The 19,990-nt window shown below is 46.8% G+C and overlaps 1 protein-coding gene across 1 annotated transcript in view; it reads right to left on the bottom strand.

The window, feature by feature from the left end:
- Positions 1 to 19,990, bottom strand: part of LOXL4 (lysyl oxidase like 4) — a 231,339-nt gene that overhangs the window by 80,137 nt on the left and 131,212 nt on the right. The window contains exons 7-10 of the mRNA XM_078643561.1: positions 19,311 to 19,494; positions 18,214 to 18,368; positions 3,442 to 3,609; positions 1,175 to 1,337 (exon numbers count right to left, since the gene is read on the bottom strand). Coding sequence (XP_078499687.1) covers positions 1,175 to 1,337; positions 3,442 to 3,609; positions 18,214 to 18,368; positions 19,311 to 19,494 — 670 coding nt within the window. The remainder of the gene's footprint in view (positions 1 to 1,174; positions 1,338 to 3,441; positions 3,610 to 18,213; positions 18,369 to 19,310; positions 19,495 to 19,990) is intronic.

Raw genomic sequence — 19,990 nt, 5'->3', positions numbered from 1 at the left:
AGAAAAAATAGTGGTCTGGGTGTAAAAAATGCCTGAGTGTGCATAGTGTGAATCAGGGGACTTGTGAAATGGGCCAGGTGGATCAGTTCCTATAGAACTAAGAAATATATAAGCCATCACATGTGTACAAACAGCCAATAAAGATACTGCGCTTCTTTGATCCAACAAATACAATGTATTGCTTGCAAAATGCTGGCAAACTGCGTGAATTCCGTGTAACACTACATGTCACATTTTTATCTTGTTAGTACAGACAGTCAGAAAACAGAGTTTGGCCCGATTCTGAGTGGGCCAGAGTTCTCTAACCCTTGCACAAACCCCTGTTTGCTAAATGGCCAAAGTTCTGAATTGTGCAGAGTTTACAGCACGAGAGGCAAGGAGTACAGTATTTACTGTGACATGAGGACATGACCAATGTTTGCTTGCTGCTCCTCAAAAACTCAGAATACTTGTAGTTTACCACACCATAAAAACTCCAAACTCCGGGGTATTGAAATGTATTAGGTGCGATACATACACTCAAAATCAAGACTTTAGTCTGACAGACCTTACAATGGACTTTCAGAGAATTCAGGGGCATATTATTAAGGGGCTTTATCTCCGCTTTTTTGGCTTTAAAAGCCAAGAAAGCATTTTATCTCCCTATTACCAAGCTGTCGCTAACACCAGTTAGCAACAGCTAATAGGAGATAGTGACCATCTTGGGCCCCGCTTTGCATGTCAGTGATATTTATCACTAATGACATGCAAAGTGGGCGTGCCAAGATGTTAGCGACTGGAAACAGTCGCTAACATCGCTATCTCCTATTACCAACTTTTGGAGATATTCGCGCTAAGCGCGAATATCTCCAAAAGCTAACACCTACCCAGGAGCAGTTCTTAGCCATGTTATCAAATTGGAGGTGGATAACATGGCTAAGAGCATTTGCTCGATAATGCATGAATATTGCTGACTTTTCAGCGATATTCATGCATTGCGGCCGTTTTTTATCGCATTTGCGATAAACCTTGCTAATAGCAAGGTTTATCTGCGATAAAAATCGCCGATTTGCGGCGATAATTTTTGTCTCTAAACAAGTTAGAGACAAAAATTATCTCTATTGGTTGGTAATATGCCCCTCAGTTCCACACTTCTGGATAAAAAGTGTTTAAAACACATTAATCTTGGACTTACTCTGTGCACAGGTGACTCCAGCAGAGAAACGCCCGGCTCCTCGGGGACAGTGCACCACGCCGTGCTTTTGGCACCGCTGGACAGATAGCTCAGTGCCGGAGCACCTCACTCCACTCATTACCACGTCACCTGCCCCTGGTGTCCCCTGCCAGTACCACGTGTCCTGGAGAAAAAACATAGAAGCAGCAAACATTACAGGAATCCAGACCTGCCAACCTTAAAAATATTTTAGTCACGCGAAAGAGGAGGTGGGGCCTTGATTGGGAGTGAGGCTGAACCGGAAGTCGGGGGTTTGGGCCACTGCCTGAGCAGAGAAAATGATAATAAGAGGGACCCTTCATTCACCAAGGGAATAGGCTTCCGTATTCAACTAAGAAAATATAAATTCTTCCTTTGGCAGAGCACTTACCATTCCATCATTTACATCAAACTTCACTCATTCACATACAACTTACATTCATACACCTATATACTCACAGTATTATTGTTACATGAGACATTTCGAAGGTACATAAGGTTACAACAAATATCAAAATAGGAATGAGAAGAAAAAAAAAGACGGAAGGAAGAGGGTATCAGCAAGACAAATTCACTTTGTCATAAAAACAGGCATCTAATCCGAGCTAGTACACAATGAATTGACAATATTTCATCTGTTGTGCCAATCCGTGTCACAGATTAGGGATCAAAAGCGTAATCACGTTTCGATGGTATTGTTCTGTTTAACACCATCTTTATCAAGACCAAAACAATAACAGAAACTTTTTGTATATAAAATAATAACATCTTTCATCTTCTGGGCTTGCCCGTCGAGTCTCAATGATTATCCTGGTTAATGTTTATTTAAATCCTCTCAATTTCTTTAAAATCCTTTTCAAATTTTGAAACGAGAGTATAGAATTTGTTTCTTCTTTGTTTAAAATATAGTCAACTTGTCAAAAATCTTCTTGTGAGAAAGGTGTATTTTCTTTATTTCAACCAATATTCATGATTTTCCAATCTGTGGTTTCTGTATTATACCACAATGATATTGCATCTTTGTTCTTTCATTCGGCGCTTATCAGCGGCCAGTCAATTCAATTAATTTTATCATCCACCTGAACGGCCATACAGCCCATCATAGATGGCCTCACCAGCCTCTCGCATCCTCCCTCAATACACAATGGTGTCTGAAAGCACCTCTCATGTCCTGAGAGAGTGGGTGGGAAGAAGCGCCGTAATGTCCATAAGGGACTTCAAGAATACATAGCACGCACAAGCTGGAAAACTACTTTACTTGAAGAATTCCAGTACACATTTCAGTTCAGTGCATCTAGTGCTTAATTTGACAAAAAGGAAGTGCCAGGGCCCTTCGTGGAAGGCCACTGCAGCCTGCACCTCCCATACCCTGCCAGTGGTACCAATGGCAGTATGAACATAACACCTAACCATTGCACTCCTACAAGTGTGACAATTCAGACTATTTGAGTCCATACACAGCCATAATAATGGCATGAGAGGCTAGCATTATTCATTTTCAATGTATATTGATTTAATAAACAAGATTGTTGTGCTCATCTCAAAATAAAAAAGACAGCGCCACTGTGTGGTGGACTGTCATCAGAACAGGTGCTGATAATTAAGTGCCAGTGCTGAGCACCAGAAAACACTAGCACAAGTTAAGGCACTGGTGATATCAGTACTTTATTGGGTAACCGTAAGAAGAGTGACAATATCATGTGACACACGGTGGCACCATGTAAGTTGTTAGAGCTGGGAACCACAAACCTCATATCCCTCCTTTCCTCCTCTCCTCATCACTCTGCACACCATTCCCCACCTCCCACTAAAACACACCACAAATCAAATTCTCCTTCCTTTCCCCATACTTTCACCCCTCTGCACAGCAGGAGAAATGGAATTGGAAATTACAAAAAGATCAATCTTTGGACTTTGAGAAGGATATCTAACATGATGCTAAGTTGGAGCACATATCGGGAGAAAAATGTCCTTGCCTATTCTGTGATCTTTTTATAGTCCTAAGAAGCAATTCTGCACCATGGATATAGGACTGTGTATGAACTGACCCTGGGCAAAACATCGGTGTCCAACATCTGTTTTTGTCAAAATAAGACAAAATGCAATACGAGCCACTGCACCATGATAACAAAAGCAGAATTTAGAGAAAAGTGTGACTATATAATTACAACAGTAAATTGTAACTCAGGACCCTGCAGATAATCACACCTTTGGACGCCTCTAGTCTGCAGAAGATGCTGAACACCAACCTGCAGTGCTTGGCTGCCGAAGCCCAGTCCTAACTGACGGCACACCACCATGGCTTCATTGAGCCCCCAGAGATCACTGCACACAGCTCCCCACTTCAGGACGCCGTTCACCTCCGTCAGCACCTCCACAATGCCTTCATCAGGCGTTCTCCCACCAGTTAGGCGCACCTGTGTGGAGGAAAAAAAAGTGAAATTAGAAGACTTGCATTCAGGACAACCAATCATTCAGTTATAAGACAACGGGAACTTTCGACTCCATGAAATTTAAAAGAGGCACAAGGATAGAATAGACAGGCATGCCTGATAGCAGCTAATACTTGAGGAAGTATAAAATATACTGACCAGATCCCGCAATAAGCTATATTTGAACACCTGCCTGCCTTATGTGCCTGACTTCTGCAACCAATGAAATCGGAATACTGTTCTCAGCCATGGGAATAATGACAATTATCCACATCACAAAACACATTTCTATGGAGGAGATCACTGCAATGGAATTACACATTTAACATGCAAGGATACAACACTGAGATCTGGAGGTTGCAATGAACATTGCAACCCAGATTTACTAATGCTTTCCTCCAGGTATGTGCAACTTTTGTAATGCAAACACAATGCAAAGTGGTGTATTTACTTTCCAAAGTAAATCCGCATTAAAAAGTTGGACAATGTAATGCAATGAGTGCTATGCACTACTCTGCACCAATAGGGCATACCATCAGTGGTACTTTTCGAGTTCCTACGCAAACTCCTTTGAATTTTGATGCAAATCCCTAACATTGGCTTACAGGCATTTGCGCCAAAAAAATGCCTTCTTAAAGCAGGATTAAATGTGGAGCTAGTTTTAATAGTCTCCACGTGATTCTAGCTAGCAAGAATGAATATATTGCAATTCTTCACCCTTTAGCGTTTGTCAGAGGCAGTAACCAACATCAAAATCATTCCTTACAAAGGTATGAAGACATTTTGTGTAATATAATACCTATTTGGCGGATTCAATAGAGAGAAATAACAATCCACCCTTAAATGCATGTTGATTTTTACAAATGCTTTTCGCAGTCAATTTGTCAAGCCTAATGTGTTTATCATGACTTCTCATAATAAATAGATCTGACCTAAGGCAACAGAAATATTTTTGCCTCACACCAATCAGGCCTGTAGCTGCAGTGGCGTAGCAAAGGGGGAGGGGTTGGGGGCGACAGCCGTCTCGGGCGGCAATGACCAGCATCTCCTGCTCTCCAGTCCAAGGAATCCGCCAGCACCCCCGCTCTTCAAATGCAGGGACCACCCCGGCAGTCTTAGGTCTATCTACGCCACTGTGCTTTTAGGGACAATAAAAGCATGCGAGTTGGAGGGGACAGTATTGACAGCTAACAGAGATTGAGTATTAACTTGAATCTGCTGTCCTCTTCCTCTGACCGCAAAGCATCCTCCAATGGGAGTTAACGAGTGAGTATTTCAAACCCCTGTGATGAGAAACTCTTTTATACAAAGCTGGCATTGAGGAAGGCATTCAGCCGAAACACGTCTGCCAGGTGTTTTAGCACTGCGCTTGAATAAGAACATATGATGTGCCAAGGTGGTGGAATAAATCTTACCTGAAGTGAATCCGAGCTGTGTCAGACCTGTTTTGACTTTGGAGCTGAAGTGGGAGTTATACATATATAATTCTATGCTTAACATGTTTATAGGTCACTGCATAGTTTTCATATAAGTTATTTTATTAGATGCTTATGTGTCCCTGTTTTATTCATCTATCACAATATGCAAATATCATCATAACTATTTTATCTACAAGTGCTTCACTATTGAAACATTGAGGAAAAACAAAAAAAAGTTATTTAAAAAACCAAATACATTAACTTCAAATACAGCAACGCTTAAAAGTCTGAGTTTGTACAACACAACTTAAAATCTTGATTATCATATTCCTTATACATGTATACCCTTTCTATGTAGTTGCATATCTATATATTTATTACTTTCCTCCTACTGTAGAAGAAGGAAAAAAACACAGTTGACTCTCTCCAATGCACTACTCTCTCTCAATATATCCTTTACCCCCACTCTCTGACGCATCCCAAATCTCCTTCTACTACTATGATCTACAAAATAAACCTTTCTACACTCTTCCCCCCTCTATCCCTCCTTGGCTCATCCGAAACCTAATTTTACTACTATGATCTCCCAAGCAATCCGTTCTAAATTCTTTTCTCATGTATCCCTCCTTTTACTCATCCCAAGCCTCATCTTACTACTATGATCTCCCAATAATCACTTTCTAGACTCTTCCCTCTTCTATCCCTCCATTATCGTATTCAATCCAACTAACAGGCTTGCATGTTCACCGCTTAAATTAATACATATTCCCTATATTAATTCATCACTAATCCTTTTTGGGTTCTTGAGTGGTGTTCTAGTCTCCGAAAAGCGCTTTGATATCTCATCAAGGTTAGTAAACACAATAGAATTACAATTAAAATGACTTTAACAATAGTACAGAGGAAGCACACAACTCTTTTCAGCATAGACTTGGGAGGACAAACTGGAAACAAAAATAAGGTCTAGTTCTAGTAGACTACATCAGAACAGAGACAGTTTAAGTGGTGGTAGGGGAAAGTTTGGACAGTAAGATAACATCACAGGTGTTAGGAAATAAAGGGAATGTGTGATTAATGGTTGGACTCGGTGCTAGGCCAGTGAAAAGAAAAGGGGATATCTCAAGATATCTCAAGGGTTATTGTTTGTGCTTTCTTTTAAAATGTCTAGTGTAATAATGTAATATGGAGCTGAAGAAGGAGTCTTGGGGGCACATAATGAGAAGATGTGATTCAGTGTGCGTGACTTCATTAAGCCTGGGGCTTCTAGCCACATTTCTTCAGAACATTGGAGGTGTCTGTGGTCCCTGAAATAGTCAGTTCTGACACAATAGTGAGAAGAGTTTGTGTATTGATCGTGTGTATCAGACATACTGAGTAGAAGATGTATGTCAGTCCCAAAAGAAGCCCTCGTCTCTTAAGTTGCGTCCTCATTTGAATGTAAATAAGGGTTTTTCCAAAGTCAGTTCACCTTTATTCAGGATGTTCCAGTTCTGATTGATCGTTTTCTTGACTTCATTGGAGAGGGAACTGAAGGTGTTGATGCAAACCAATCTCGTTTGCGGAAATCTGCTGGAACTGGTGACCAACAGGGCATCCCTGTTGTTGTTCAATGCTCGTTTTGCCGATTTTTTTTGACGAGCGCTTCTGGGTAGTGCCTGTCCTGAACAAACGTCAACTGACTTTGGAAAAACCCTTATTTTCATTTAAATGAGGACGCAACTTAAGAGACAGTTTAGTACATACTCAACCTCCACCAGTGGCTCCCCACAGACAGAACACCTTGTGGGGCCTTCCATCTGTCCAGGGACACTTCCCGTAAGGGACGTACGCGATTTGCACACAAGCAACAGTTTCTAAGACCATTGACTTTGGCACAGGTATAGCTTGGGAACTCAGACACCACACCAATTGTAATAGTGAGAGGATGATATACCTCATTACTTGTCCTTGTGGCTTAAGATACGTGGGTATGACCACACGCAAAGTGCTCACATGTATCCTGGAACACAAGAGCACTATTAGATGCGCCAAACAACCAACCAAACTCACCAAAAAGTTCTTAGAAATGAATCACCAGACAGACACACTCAGGTGGACAGTGCTTGACCTATCCAACCTCAATGCGACAACACCTACCCTCACAAAAGAACCGCTGTGCATTGAACAAAGATGGCTGCTCAGATTAGGCACATCTGAATCTGGGTTAAATGATGATATACCGTGGCTGTCGTTGTCCTATTCCTTCCAGTTTCCAGGGTGTTCAGCATATTCCGATGTGACTCCTTGGTGCCGCATTGCATCTATGACATTGACACGCCTTCTGTTGCATCAGGCGGTTTTCTATGACCCATATCACCTCACCTACCCTTCCCTTCCCTCTTATTCTTGTGGCACTAAAAAACACCAATGAAAATGGCACTCCATTTAGTTACTCCTCATTCACCACCTGACTTTGGATGATTACGGCAAACGTCCCTTTAACACACAGGGCACCACTGTGATTCTTGTGTATATGAAAAGGGGGGGCCCTCGGCCCCCCCGCACGCATGGCGGCGCGGCGACCGTCGCCCCCCCTTTCTCTTGGGTGGCCACTCGGCGGTGGGGGCGTGCCCTGGGGGGCGCGGCCCACCGCCGATTGGCCGGCGTCCTCCCTGACCCGGATCCTAGGTAGTGGGTCCGGGTCAGGGGGGGCGGGCTATAGGAGGGGCCGCCTGGCCCCTCGGGAATAAGAGGTGGGGAGCGCCCAGGAGACCCCCTTGTCCCTGGACGCTCCCTCGCTGTAACGGTGTGCCCCGCGTGCGGGGCTTCTTTGTTTTTTAACCGTTTTGTTTTTTGTATTTCAGGTGGAAAGAATACAGGCGGGAGAGAGCGTTTGGCGGGGATCCTGGTTGTTGGAGGATCGATGCGGAGGAACTTGTAATTTGTGCCAGGCTTCGGACGTACGGGGGTTGTGGAGCCGCGCTGATCGCCACGTGGGGCTTGCCGCATTGTGTGAGCGGAGGGACGTCGGGATCAGCCCTTCACGAGTTTCCGATCATCAAGTGTGCAGAGCGGAGAGCGTTGTAAGGGCCGGCTTGAGGCTCCATAAGGTATTGTGCGGGGCGGTGGGGGGTTCAGAAACGAGTAGATCGGTGCCGACTACTTTAGAACAGCTGGGTGCATATACGCCGCTGTGATATACTTGAGCGGCTGGGCAATAGCTTACTTAAACCTCCTGACGGACTGGTGATTGTGCGCTGGAGAAAAGGTGGATTAGCATTGTAAACACTGGATATTGACGCTCAGTTGAAAAGCAGTTTTGGCGCGCACTCGATTGAAACGGCACATCAGGCCGGGGAGGGCTAATTTAAATAAGCGGAATAAGATTTGGAGGTAATTTTGCACGTTCTGCCGAAGGAAGCGAAGCAGGGTCGACCAGGGCAGCACCTGGATGGGAGACCCTTCGGGTAAACTACACATAGGCTAGGAATAGCGAGTTGGTTATTCCTCACGTCGTTTTTTGCAATATATGTCTGTTCAGCATTACTTTGAGGGATAAGTGGAGTGCTTATTATATGACAAATGTTATTGGCATAAGTGGGTGTTATTGCGCAATTTACTGACAATTCAGGGTTGGTGTAAACTGAGACAGCTTCGGTAATTTAAGTGTTTAGGAACAGTGAATTGAATTTTATACTGCTTCTATGCCTGTTGTTCATTAAATAACAAAAGGGGACAAGGGTTGGTAAGAATTTAATTCATTAGGTGTTTTAGGCGCCCCCCCCCCTTTTTACGCTGGTCTAACAGAGAGCGTGTTGTGCTATTATCTACACCAGGTGTTAATACTTTTATCCATTTCAGGCACCTAACGACGTTATTCCGCGCAGATTCACTCAGCTGACCTGACATTATTGGTGCAATTCAATAACAGGGGAGAGGTACGGACGGTCATCGTGCGACGTGCTTTGGGGCGTGATTGCAGTCCGATACCACCGGGACTACGCAGGATTGACTGGTCGGTAAGAGGGGTACGGGGGGCTGGCATTCATCGCTCCTGGTGGCCGCCGGGTGGGTCTACGTTAGGTTTACTCACCCCTTATATAAGCGGACAAGCCGCTAGTGTTGCGGTCGCCGTTGCATGGTGCTGAAAGCCCCCTGGTGACCCTCCATCTCGAAAGGTACACATAGTTGACCGATTGTGATATTAAGAGAGTAGGCTGTGGTTGTTTGGGGTAGTATCATGCCAGGTCCGCGGGGTGGAAAAAGGGGGTCCAACATGGAGGCGATGATGCGGGCCATGATGCGTGAGATAAGTGAAATTAAACAGCAGGTAGGGAAAGTAGACGAGTTGGAAGCACGGTTCAATGAGAGGCATGGGGATGCCCCGGGCCCATCGGGTAGGCCTATCCGCAAGAGGGTGGCACCTGTGCCAAGGGGGGATTTTATCACCCCACCTGGGAAGTCTAAGTCCAAAAGACCCAGGGATGCGACCCCCACCCCAGGGCCAGTAGAGCCGGTACCTTCCGTGCCGCCGGCGGTCGTTCCACCCCCGCATATACCTATGCCTACACCCCCTACCCCGTGGTGCCGGTGCCTGTAGGTCAACCAGTAGACGCTGGGCCTGCTCCCCCACCGGTGCCCACAATCCCGGGTACAGGGTTGCCACACCCGGCTCCCGCCCTGCCAGCAGCGCCATTTCCACAGGGCATAACCCCTGTGGCACCGGTTGTCCCGGGGGGTAATCTAGATTCAATGCACCCTGAATTGGTATCCCAGATAACGGCCTTGATGCCATGGCTCCAAAAAGGGGGTGCTTTCCCGAATTCTGCAGACCATGCAGCAGAGGCGGCGAGGTTTGTGGAAAAAATCAGATCGGCGACGGTCGCCGACAGTGTTGCCCTGCCAGTATCTTCTCCCCTCGCAGGTACAAGTGTTCCACAGCCGGACGGAGTTAGGGGGCAGCCGCCCACGGTGCCCGCAATTGGTAAGGAAGTGGCATTGCCGCTCTTGGGGGATGGGGTTCTACCTTCCAGGGGTGAGAATTTGGCTCAGCATGTGTCATTAGCTGTGAAAGAGATGATTTGGGCGGACAAATATGTTTATATTTATTCTCTGTTGTTAGATAATAGGGAAATGGAGCAGGTAAAAACACTGAAAGAGTGGATGCTCCCAAGCGAATGGCGGGTGCAGTGTGCTAGATTCAGGGTTGAAGAAACTCTCAACAATTGGATGAAAGCATGAGCTGTATTCACTGCTATTAAAGCTGAGCGTCCTCCAGATTTACAGGCAGCATTGGCATGCTACTCGAGCAGGATTGTGGGGTGGAGTGAACAGTATTCTGGGGAGGCATGGAAAGGCTATGATGTCAATTTTAGGAAGGCATTGGAATTTAATAGGACATTAGCATGGGACACTGTAGATTCCATGGCGTGGCACAAACAGTTCTCAGATACTGCACCTCCCCCCCAGTTCGGTTCGGTCAAGGTGTTCTCTAAACCTCAACAGCCCTTTCGGCCCCCCCAAACGAGTGAGGTACCTGGGAAGTTTAGGGCCAGTGGGCCAGAGAAAAAAGGGGTGTGCTGGGATTTTAATAGGCGCACCTGCACAAGGGCCGCGTGTAAGTTTAGACATGCATGTTCCTCCTGTGGGCACCCCTCTCATCCAGAAACTGCCTGTAGGTCCAAGCAGGGAAACACAGGTCAGAGGGGTAGGGGAAAGCCACTATAAGATGGACAGGTTGGGCCCTCCCACTCCAGTGGATGTGGTGGCAATGATTCCATGGTTGAACAGATACCCGGACCACACATCGGCCACCCTACTCCAGGAAGGTTTTTCTAAAGGCTTTAGGATCCCGGCCGCGGGATACACAGGCAGCGCACACTGTAGAAACCAATTGTCAGTCAAGCATAATCCGGCTGTGGTGGCCGCCAAAATAGACAAGGAGCTATCGTTGGGCAGGATAGCTGGCCCTTTTTCAGAAGTGCCAGTACCCAATTTTGTGTGTTCCCCTTTAGGAGTTGTCCCCAAAAAAGAGAAAGGACAGTTCAGATTGATCCATAACCTGTCAGCACCCAAGGGGACGTCACTGAATGATGCCATTGACGAGGGTATCTGTAGTGTTAAATACGCCTCTTTTGATCAGGCTGTTAACTTATTACAGGTCACGGGACCCGGGGCGCTGATGGCGAAATCAGACATAGAATCAGCCTTTCGCCTCCTCCCGGTCCACCCAGCGGATCAGCATCTTTTAGGTTTCACTTTTGGGGATATGTTCTACATGGACAAATGCATGCCTATGGGTTGTTCTATATCTTGCGCTTACTTTGAGATGTTTAGCTCTTTTCTTGAATGGGCCATGAGACAAGTGACGGGCCATCAGCGGGTCATGCATTATTTAGATGATTTCCTCTTCCTGGGTACAGCGGGATCTCAGGAGTGTGCACGGGCATTGCAGGAATTTTGCGTGCTCATGCGGGCTTTTGGAGTCCCGCTTGCGCCCGGGAAGACGGTTGGCCCGACCACCTGCTTAGAATTCCTTGGCATTGAGATTGACTCAATGGAGGGATGTTTTAGATTACCTAGGGACAAGGTGGACAAATTCAAGGCAGCGCTACAGTTATGCCTCCGGAAGGAGAAGGTCACTTTGCAGCAATTACAGGAGGTGGTAGGGCAATTGAACTTTGCACTGAGGATCATCCCCATGGCTCGCCCATTTTCTCGCTCTATTGCGCAGGCAATGAAGGGGCTGAGGGAGAAGCACCACCGCACTCGGCTGTCGGTTGAGATTCGCCAGGATATGCTTATATGGATGGCATTCCTGGAGGATTTTAACGGCAGGGTAGTCTGGCCCGGCCCGCTGACAACATCAGCAGAGTTGGGCCTGTGGACGGATGCTGCCGGGAGTGTGGGCTTCGGCGCCATTCTAGGAAACAGATGGGTCGCTCAACAGTGGCCGGGAGTATGGAGGACATGGGGCCTGACCAGCAACATTGGCTTCCTGGAACTTTTCCCAATATGGGTGGCACTGATGGTCTGGCCCGAACACCTATGTAATCAGTCAGTGGTGTTTTGGTCAGACAACATGACGGTGGTGGAATGTATCAACCAACAGGGGGCACGGTGTCCTTTCATACTTCGTCTGATCAAAGAAATTGTGTTGCAGTGCCTTAAATTGAATGTCAACTTTAAGGCCAAACATGTCCCAGGTGTTCTGAACAATGCAGCTGACTCCCTCTCTCGCTTCAAAATGCAGGTTTTCAGGGAACATCTTCCTACAGCAGACCCCTCGCCAGCGCACTTCCCAGCAGTACTTTGGCAGATTGGTGCCCCAGATTACAGGACCTCGTGGTCGCTAGCCTAGCTCCCAGGACCAAGACGGCTTACGAAGGGGCGTTTTTGTCTTATCGTTCTTTTTTGGGACAACAATGGGAAGTACTGTGGGCACAGGAGGATGGCTTTGCAGCCTATTTAGAATGGATGCATAAGGAAGGGCGCTCGGTGGCAGCGGCAAACAGACATAGGGCAGCGGTGTCATTCTTCGCTCAGGCCAGGGGCTTCCGGGATCCCACTAATACCTTTATGATACGTAAGGCTTTGAGGGGATGGCGCCGTATACAGGGCCATCATAAGGATAAGAGAAAGCCCATAGGATTAGCTCGGCTGACAGCTTTACTGGCCACGCTGGACACTGTTTGTAGCTCGGAGTGGGAGGTGTTCCTTTTTAGGGCAGCATTCTCTTTGGCATTCTATGGGGCGCTGAGAATTAGCGAACTTGTGGCAGGCTCTAAATCAGACCTACTGGGCGGCTTGCAAAGGGCTAGTGTGACGATAAGGGAAGACACCATGTGGGTAACTATTCCAAAGTCAAAGACCGACCAGGAGTCTAGGGGCCTCACCATAGTTCTCCAACGGGCCCCCGCCAACCCTTGCTGCCCAGTGAGGCACGTGGAATTATTGCACGGACTGCTGGTGGGCTCAGCGGGCAGGGCATTGCTCTGTCACGCCGATGGGAGCCCCTTGACCAGATATCAATTCAGGAAGGTATTAGAGATGGGGATTAGGAAAGCAGGTCTTGACCCTAAAGAGTTTGGCTCTCATTCCTTTAGGATTGGGGCAGCAACTGAGGCGGTGGCGGGGGGCCTCCCAGTGGAGAGAGTGAAGACAATTGGGAGATGGTCCTCAGAATGCTACAAACGTTATGTACGGATTGACATGCTATGATTACATGTCGCTCACGCTTGGTTTGTTTCCGCTCTCTTACAGTTTCTCAGACCTGTTACGCAGGGGAGGAATTTGTCGTCGGGCACCGGCAACATACATCAGCACGGAGCGGCACCCAGGAAACGATGAAGAACAGTGTTTGGATTGTGGGTCACTCATATGTAAAACGAGCAGAATGTGTCTTTAAGTCAGGTGACAGGAGGAAAAGGGCGGCACAACTAGGGTTGGACATCACGTTCTTTGGCAGAGGGGGGTTGTGTCTGCACGAGTTTAGGGGATTCTTCCAGGGGCTTTTAGCACGCCAGCAATCTCCACCGTCAGTGGTGATACTTCACCTTGGGGAGAATGATTTGGCAACACTGGGTAGGCGCATTCTGATTGAGGAGATTATCTCAACGGCGGGTTGGATGACTAGGACCTGCCCCGGTTGCACACTAGTATGGTCACAACTCATACCTCGACTACAGTGGCGGGGGGGACATTCGGTCAGGGCGTTGAATCACTCGGTAAAGAGGATCAACTCACGGTTGGATAGGTTGTTTCGAGCCCCCTTGTTACAGTCAATACCTCATGGGTGCATCTGGGGCGACAAGTATTACTTGAAGGACGGGGTTCATTTAACAGAGGAGGGTAATGTCTTGTGGTCTGACAATATCTGGGCCTGGCTAGAGGGTTTTGAAAGTAGGAGGGTTTCCTTAGGTAGGGGCTAGAGGGGGGAGGCCAGATCGTCGGTTAACAATGCTGGCCTGTGGCGGTAAGGTCATTATCGGTGAGCACATATTTTGAGGTCTGAGGGGGCGGGCATCCTCCTATGGAGGTTCCCGCCCAGGGGGAGGGGCCTGCGGGCCACTCCCAGAACTCCAGGGGCAAGGTAATAGGCAAAGGAGCGCGGGTAGGAGTAGTTCACGCTTTCCTTAGGCTGGTAGCCACCCCGCGCGCGTGGACTCATGACGCCACCGGCGCAGAGTAAGGGCCCTCCTTTAGTGGGTAAATGGAGTTTAGGGCGTAGACCGGGCAATTCCCGGGGTAACACTGCGCATGCGCACATCTATGGGAGAGGCGCAGCTTGTAGGACCTGACACCGGTAGTGACCCTGCCATATGGCCAGAAATGTACAAAAATCAAGATTAGGATGTTTAGTCTAAGTTAGGAAACAACATGTATTAGAGTTTTGTTAAGGTCAGGCTCTCAAACTTGTTGATAAGAATTGTGTAACTAAATGTCCTGCTGATTTTTGTATTCATTGTTGATTATGCAATTAAAAGCCTTTTTTAATTTCATACTTTAATAAATACGGCCGGGCGACTAGCGCCCGCCTTCCAAAAAGTAAAGACGTCTCGTGTCCACGTTCCTGGGTATTGGGTGCCGGATTGGGGGGGAGGCGGCAGCTAGTCGCTGACCATGTGAAAAGGGGGGGCCCTCGGCCCCCCCGCACGCATGGCGGCGCGGCGACCGTCGCCCCCCCTTTCTCTTGGGTGGCCACTCGGCGGTGGGGGCGTGCCCTGGGGGGCGCGGCCCACCGCCGATTGGCCGGCGGCCTCCCTGACCCGGATCCTAGGTAGTGGGTCCGGGTCAGGGGGGGCGGGCTATAGGAGGGGCCGCCTGGCCCCTCGGGAAGAAGAGGTGGGGAGCGCCCAGGAGACCCCCTTGTCCCTGGACGCTCCCTCGCTGTAACGGTGTGCCCCGCGTGCGGGGCTTCTTTGTTTCCCACCCACCATCCCCTTGGACAAATAGTCTTGTAGCATTTCTTACGTCTGGCTGAATGGTAAGTTTGGGAGGTACACTCCACAGGTCTCACAGGGTAGTAATAATGGAACTGTTGGTATATATTGTGATGCTTTTGTTTAGGAATTTTTTCCCCTTTTAGCAAACGATGTATGAAGTATATTATATGTGATGCAAATCTCTTTAGGCCTTTTTTCCCTTTGTAGCTATACGTTGATACTGTTATTTATTAGCCAGTGTAGCTGTCCTTTAGACTTTTTTCCATAGGTCGTCGTATTTATTAGGTATGGGGCATGCGGTAAGGTCATTATCGGTGAGCACATATTTTGAGGTCTGAGGGGGCGGGCATCATCCTATGGAGGTTCCCGCCCAGGGGGAGGGGCCTGCGGGCCACTCCCAGAACTCCAGGGGCAAGGTAATAGGCAAAGGAGCGCGGGTAGGAGTAGTTCACGCTTTCCTTAGGCTGGTAGCCACCCCGCGCGCGTGGACTCATGACGCCACCGGCGCAGAGTAAGGGCCCTCCTTTAGTGGGTAAATGGAGTTTAGGGCGTAGACCGGGCAATTCCCGGGGTAACACTGCGCATGCGCACATCTATGGGAGAGGCGCAGCTTGTAGGACCTGACACCGGTAGTGACCCTGCCATATGGCCAGAAATGTACAAAAATCAAGATTAGGATGTTTAGTCTAAGTTAGGAAACAACATGTATTAGAGTTTTGTTAAGGTCAGGCTCTCAAACTTGTTGATAAGAATTGTGTAACTAAATGTCCTGCTGATTTTTGTATTCATTGTTGATTATGCAATTAAAAGCCTTTTTTAATTTCATACTTTAATAAATACGGCCGGGCGACTAGCGCCCGCCTTCCAAAAAGTAAAGACGTCTCGTGTCCACGTTCCTGGGTATTGGGTGCCGGATTGGGGGGGAGGCGGCAGCTAGTCGCTGACCATGTACATTGTCTTTACATATGCATCATTTGGGCACATGTCTAATTGATACACTGATCCTCCACGTTTAGCCGAAGTGCCACATAGTTGCCTGAATTCTGGATTATTTTCAGTAGAATTCTCATCAACTATTTCTGACAGACCTTTGCTTTCGTAGTCTTAACCTAATTTAATCACTATTCTCAGCATGCTTAGAAGCAGCTACATTTAGCGTTCACCTCCGTTTTTGTAGCTTCACTCTAGCGGGCTCCAACCCCTTGTTTCCTCAGTTCTTACTGCAGGAAACTACAACTCCGAGCATGCCTGGAACTACATCCAGGAAGCAGTTTCCGAGCTGAAGCTGGAGTTCGAGCTTACTACTTAAGTGCGATATCCGCCAGCAGGGTCCCCTCCTGTCAGACGGACATACACACATCACTTCCAAGCTCGAGTTGAGCAGTAAGTACTCGCTGGCAGCCCTCGGTCTGCCATGTGTGTTTGACCATTTTTCGAGGCTTAAAAGCGACTATATGCGTGTTAGAGTCCATACCGCACACACTGGCCATGTGTAGTCCTGCCATGTGTTGCTGGGCACCTCTTTGTGCTTACAAGTGACTATATGCATGTCTGAATTCATACCGCACACCGGCCACAAGTACTCCTGCCGTGTGTTGCTAGGCACCCCCTTGTGCATGTTGCGCTGTGTTTATTAATTTTTCGGGGGCATACCAATTAACTAAGCGTCCCAGGTAAGGTCCTCGCTCCCGCAGACCAGTCACGCTCTCTTCCGATTAAGCACACATTGTTATGTGCACACTCCAGCTCTCCAGTGTTTTAGAGCTTGGCATAAATGTTTGATTTCTGTTCAATTTACACGTTTGCTTTGTTTGTAATTGCGCTCAGGAGCGCAACAGTTCTCTCTGCCCTCTGTTGGCACCCCGACACAGTGTATTTGAAGCTTGGCATAATTCTTAATTTTTGTTCCCCATACAAATTTTCTTTGTTTGCAATTGCGCTAAGGAGCACGACAGTTGTCTCTGCCCTCTGTTGGGACCCTGAGGCAGATGACTAATTATCCCGATTTTGACGTACTCTACCCCTTTGTTCATGATTGCTCACACACTATGTGCTTGTCTTAGCTCTATATAGCATAACTCTTTCATACTCTAACTCCACAACCTTTACTCAATAGGTTAAATTGGCGTATGTACCTAAGGCTTATAGCCCAGGACAGATGCAGTATAATACCTGACTGTTGTAGGTGAGTTTCACAGAACTACGTAATTACTGGGTGCACTGTCACACTAGTTCTCTGCTGCACAATCATGTACACTACATGTTTATTTGTTCCTTTTTGCTGTGGTTCAACCATGCTGTACCTTACCATGTTTTAACTGCGCAGTGTGTTGTATTTTGTTTCACCACAGGTTTTACCGGTGAATCTGCTGAACTGCCGGATCACTGGTTCAGTGTTACACACCAACGTTTTCTCTAACCATATTTTGTATTGTTATCACTCACTATTGTGTTCACTCATGTATAGCAGTAGCTGGTAAGAGATCCCGATTAAGGCTGCAACACTTCCATAGGGGTAGAGGCTGAAACATGTTGATCACTTCCTAGTGCAACTGCCTCTAATGTTGTCAGGTTCACCACTCACTATCTATTTTTAATCCTGGCACGAGGTAGCAATAATAAACCTTATCTGGCTAACCTTGTAGCGAGTTTTAACCATTTTTTCCTAAAGACTGCACTCCCTACCACACACATGATGCTCACATTGAGTTTTATTAATACGCCCTGCTTGAAAACATCCCTGAACTACTCCCTCACATTGAGGGGGTTGTAGCCTGCGTTACAACTAGTCTCGTGACGCGAGGAGGTATCCCTATGATGAAGCATGACACCTCTGGTCTGTGAGGGAAACTGTCCTTAAAAGGGATCCCCCTCCCCTTCCAGCATAGTTGTTTCTATCCACATGCTCGCCTAGTTTGACTTTGGACCCCAGGGCTTTTTTTAGACAGATATTAGTAGAATTGGGGAGTTTTTCCCCCGCTGGTCTTTAAATCTCCTCAAGCCCCGTGATAATTCTGAAAATGTATATGTCATGAATGTGGAGTTATTGGAGAGAAATTAGGAGGGGGGTAATCCAATTACACATCCTAATGCTAGGGACCAAGTGGGGTGGTGCATGGACAGCTTCCCTAATAGGACCCTGGGAAAAATGTGTATTCCTCTGAAGGGTTGTGACAAAACCATGGATCTTATGATGCTTCATATGATGCTTCATAGAGACAGCTTTGGCGGCAGTTGAATACACATACCTTATTCTGATATCCCATCTGTGGAACGTTGCACCTGACTGCTGCATCCTCCTCGTGCTGACAACCCTTCCTACTGGCCTCCTGGAAGCGGCACTGTGTGATGGACTTCTCTTGGCCACTGCACAGTACCTCGCTCATGTGGATTGGCCCCAGACCTTCAACCAAAGATGATTGTTGATGAATCACAACACACCCGGCAGTAGGCAATAGGCAATAGGCAATTTAAGTTTCAATTCACTTTTTGGAGGGTGTGGGTCATGGTAGCCTGGAGGAAGGGTCTACCAAACCCCGGAATAGAGTGTGGGACCACATGATCAGTTTATTACGATGAACATAAGACACATCCAACTTAGGTTAAAATGACAATGTAAGAAAATGGATTGCACGCACTAAAATAAACTGTTCCTGATCACCTAAAATAGTTTGCCCATTTACTTACTTTTGCAGTTAGTTCTATGGAATTCTCAATTTTTAACATTTAAAATGCATGGTATAATAAGACTAGTTGGGCAAAACATAGGCAACCATAACAAAATATATGTACAGGCAGAGCATGTTAAACATATTGCATGCTCTCATGGTAAATGCAGGTTTATTGTGCCTGAAACTATTCAGGAGCAGCAGGCAGGTACATTATCATACCATTTGGCAGGCAGTTGAAAGAGGGACCTGCTGAAGACATACTAGCTTATTCAAAAGCAAATCACAATCCAGGACATAACTAAGCTGAAGATGAATTAGCGCAGGAAAGAGAAGACCAGAAGGCGGGACTTCCCCATCTGCACAACCAGGATCTAGCAGAATATCCCTATCTGCATGGGACCAGCCCCTAGCCTCTTACATTTCTGATAGGAATTGATGACCCATCAGTTCAAAGAGCACTATCTCTGCACACAATGGTAGCCTGCCGGTCTTGTAGACGATCTTGAATTGTACCTTAGGGCTCAGAGTCTTTCTTCGGCCCTCTGCTCATTTGTAGCTAGGTTTACACTATGCAGACCCGAATATATTCATTCAATTTACCTAACATGATGTTTTGTTACATTGTTTTTTATCAACGCTGCAAAGGACAGACTTGTCAGTCATTGCACACCCACCTTGTCCTAACTGAGCTCCAAACAGCACCTCTTTGGCAGATCCAAAGCCCAGCTCCCGGCACACAATACTGGCAGAGATGAAGTTCCATTTGTCGTCACATACGGTGCCCCACCTGCCATTCTTCAGTACTTCTACCCTTCCCTCTCCAATCTGGGCACCAGCTCTGAGTCTGACCAAAGGCTCCTAATAACAGTAAGGTTAGACAGCAATGAGATGGCAGAACAGACACTTATTAAACCACAAAACAGAACCACTTTTAAATCTGGATGATCAGGAATTCAACTTTTACAGGCTTTAACACCTCCCAACTAACTGCATAGATAGTGTTTATGCTTGAAAGCCAAAAACTTATCATAATTACATCCTTTAGACAAAATTATGAAGCTAAATGCTCAGTGGTCAATGTCTCTGAGCAACTATTTTCGTGCAAAACTTAATTTCCAAAAAACATGTTCTATCTGCTCATATGACATGTGCAAGATCTGGGTACCATGGCCTCCCCAGTACAGGTATTTAATACAGGCATTTAGTACATCACTAAGATTAACCGCTTATAAAATACCAGGTCACAAAACGAGGGATGAACCTCTTAAGGCCTTACAGCCTGTGCAAATTATTTAGATGTGTTGTACTGCACCAATACATTACTTTTTGACCACTCCAGAGTGCATTAAGACAA

Source organism: Lissotriton helveticus, chromosome 5_1, assembly GCF_964261635.1.
Source record: "Lissotriton helveticus chromosome 5_1, aLisHel1.1, whole genome shotgun sequence".
Taxonomy (NCBI): domain Eukaryota; kingdom Metazoa; phylum Chordata; class Amphibia; order Caudata; family Salamandridae; genus Lissotriton; species Lissotriton helveticus.
The sequence above is the reverse complement of the archived record's forward strand: the minus strand, read 5'-3'. Positions and strand labels throughout refer to the sequence as shown.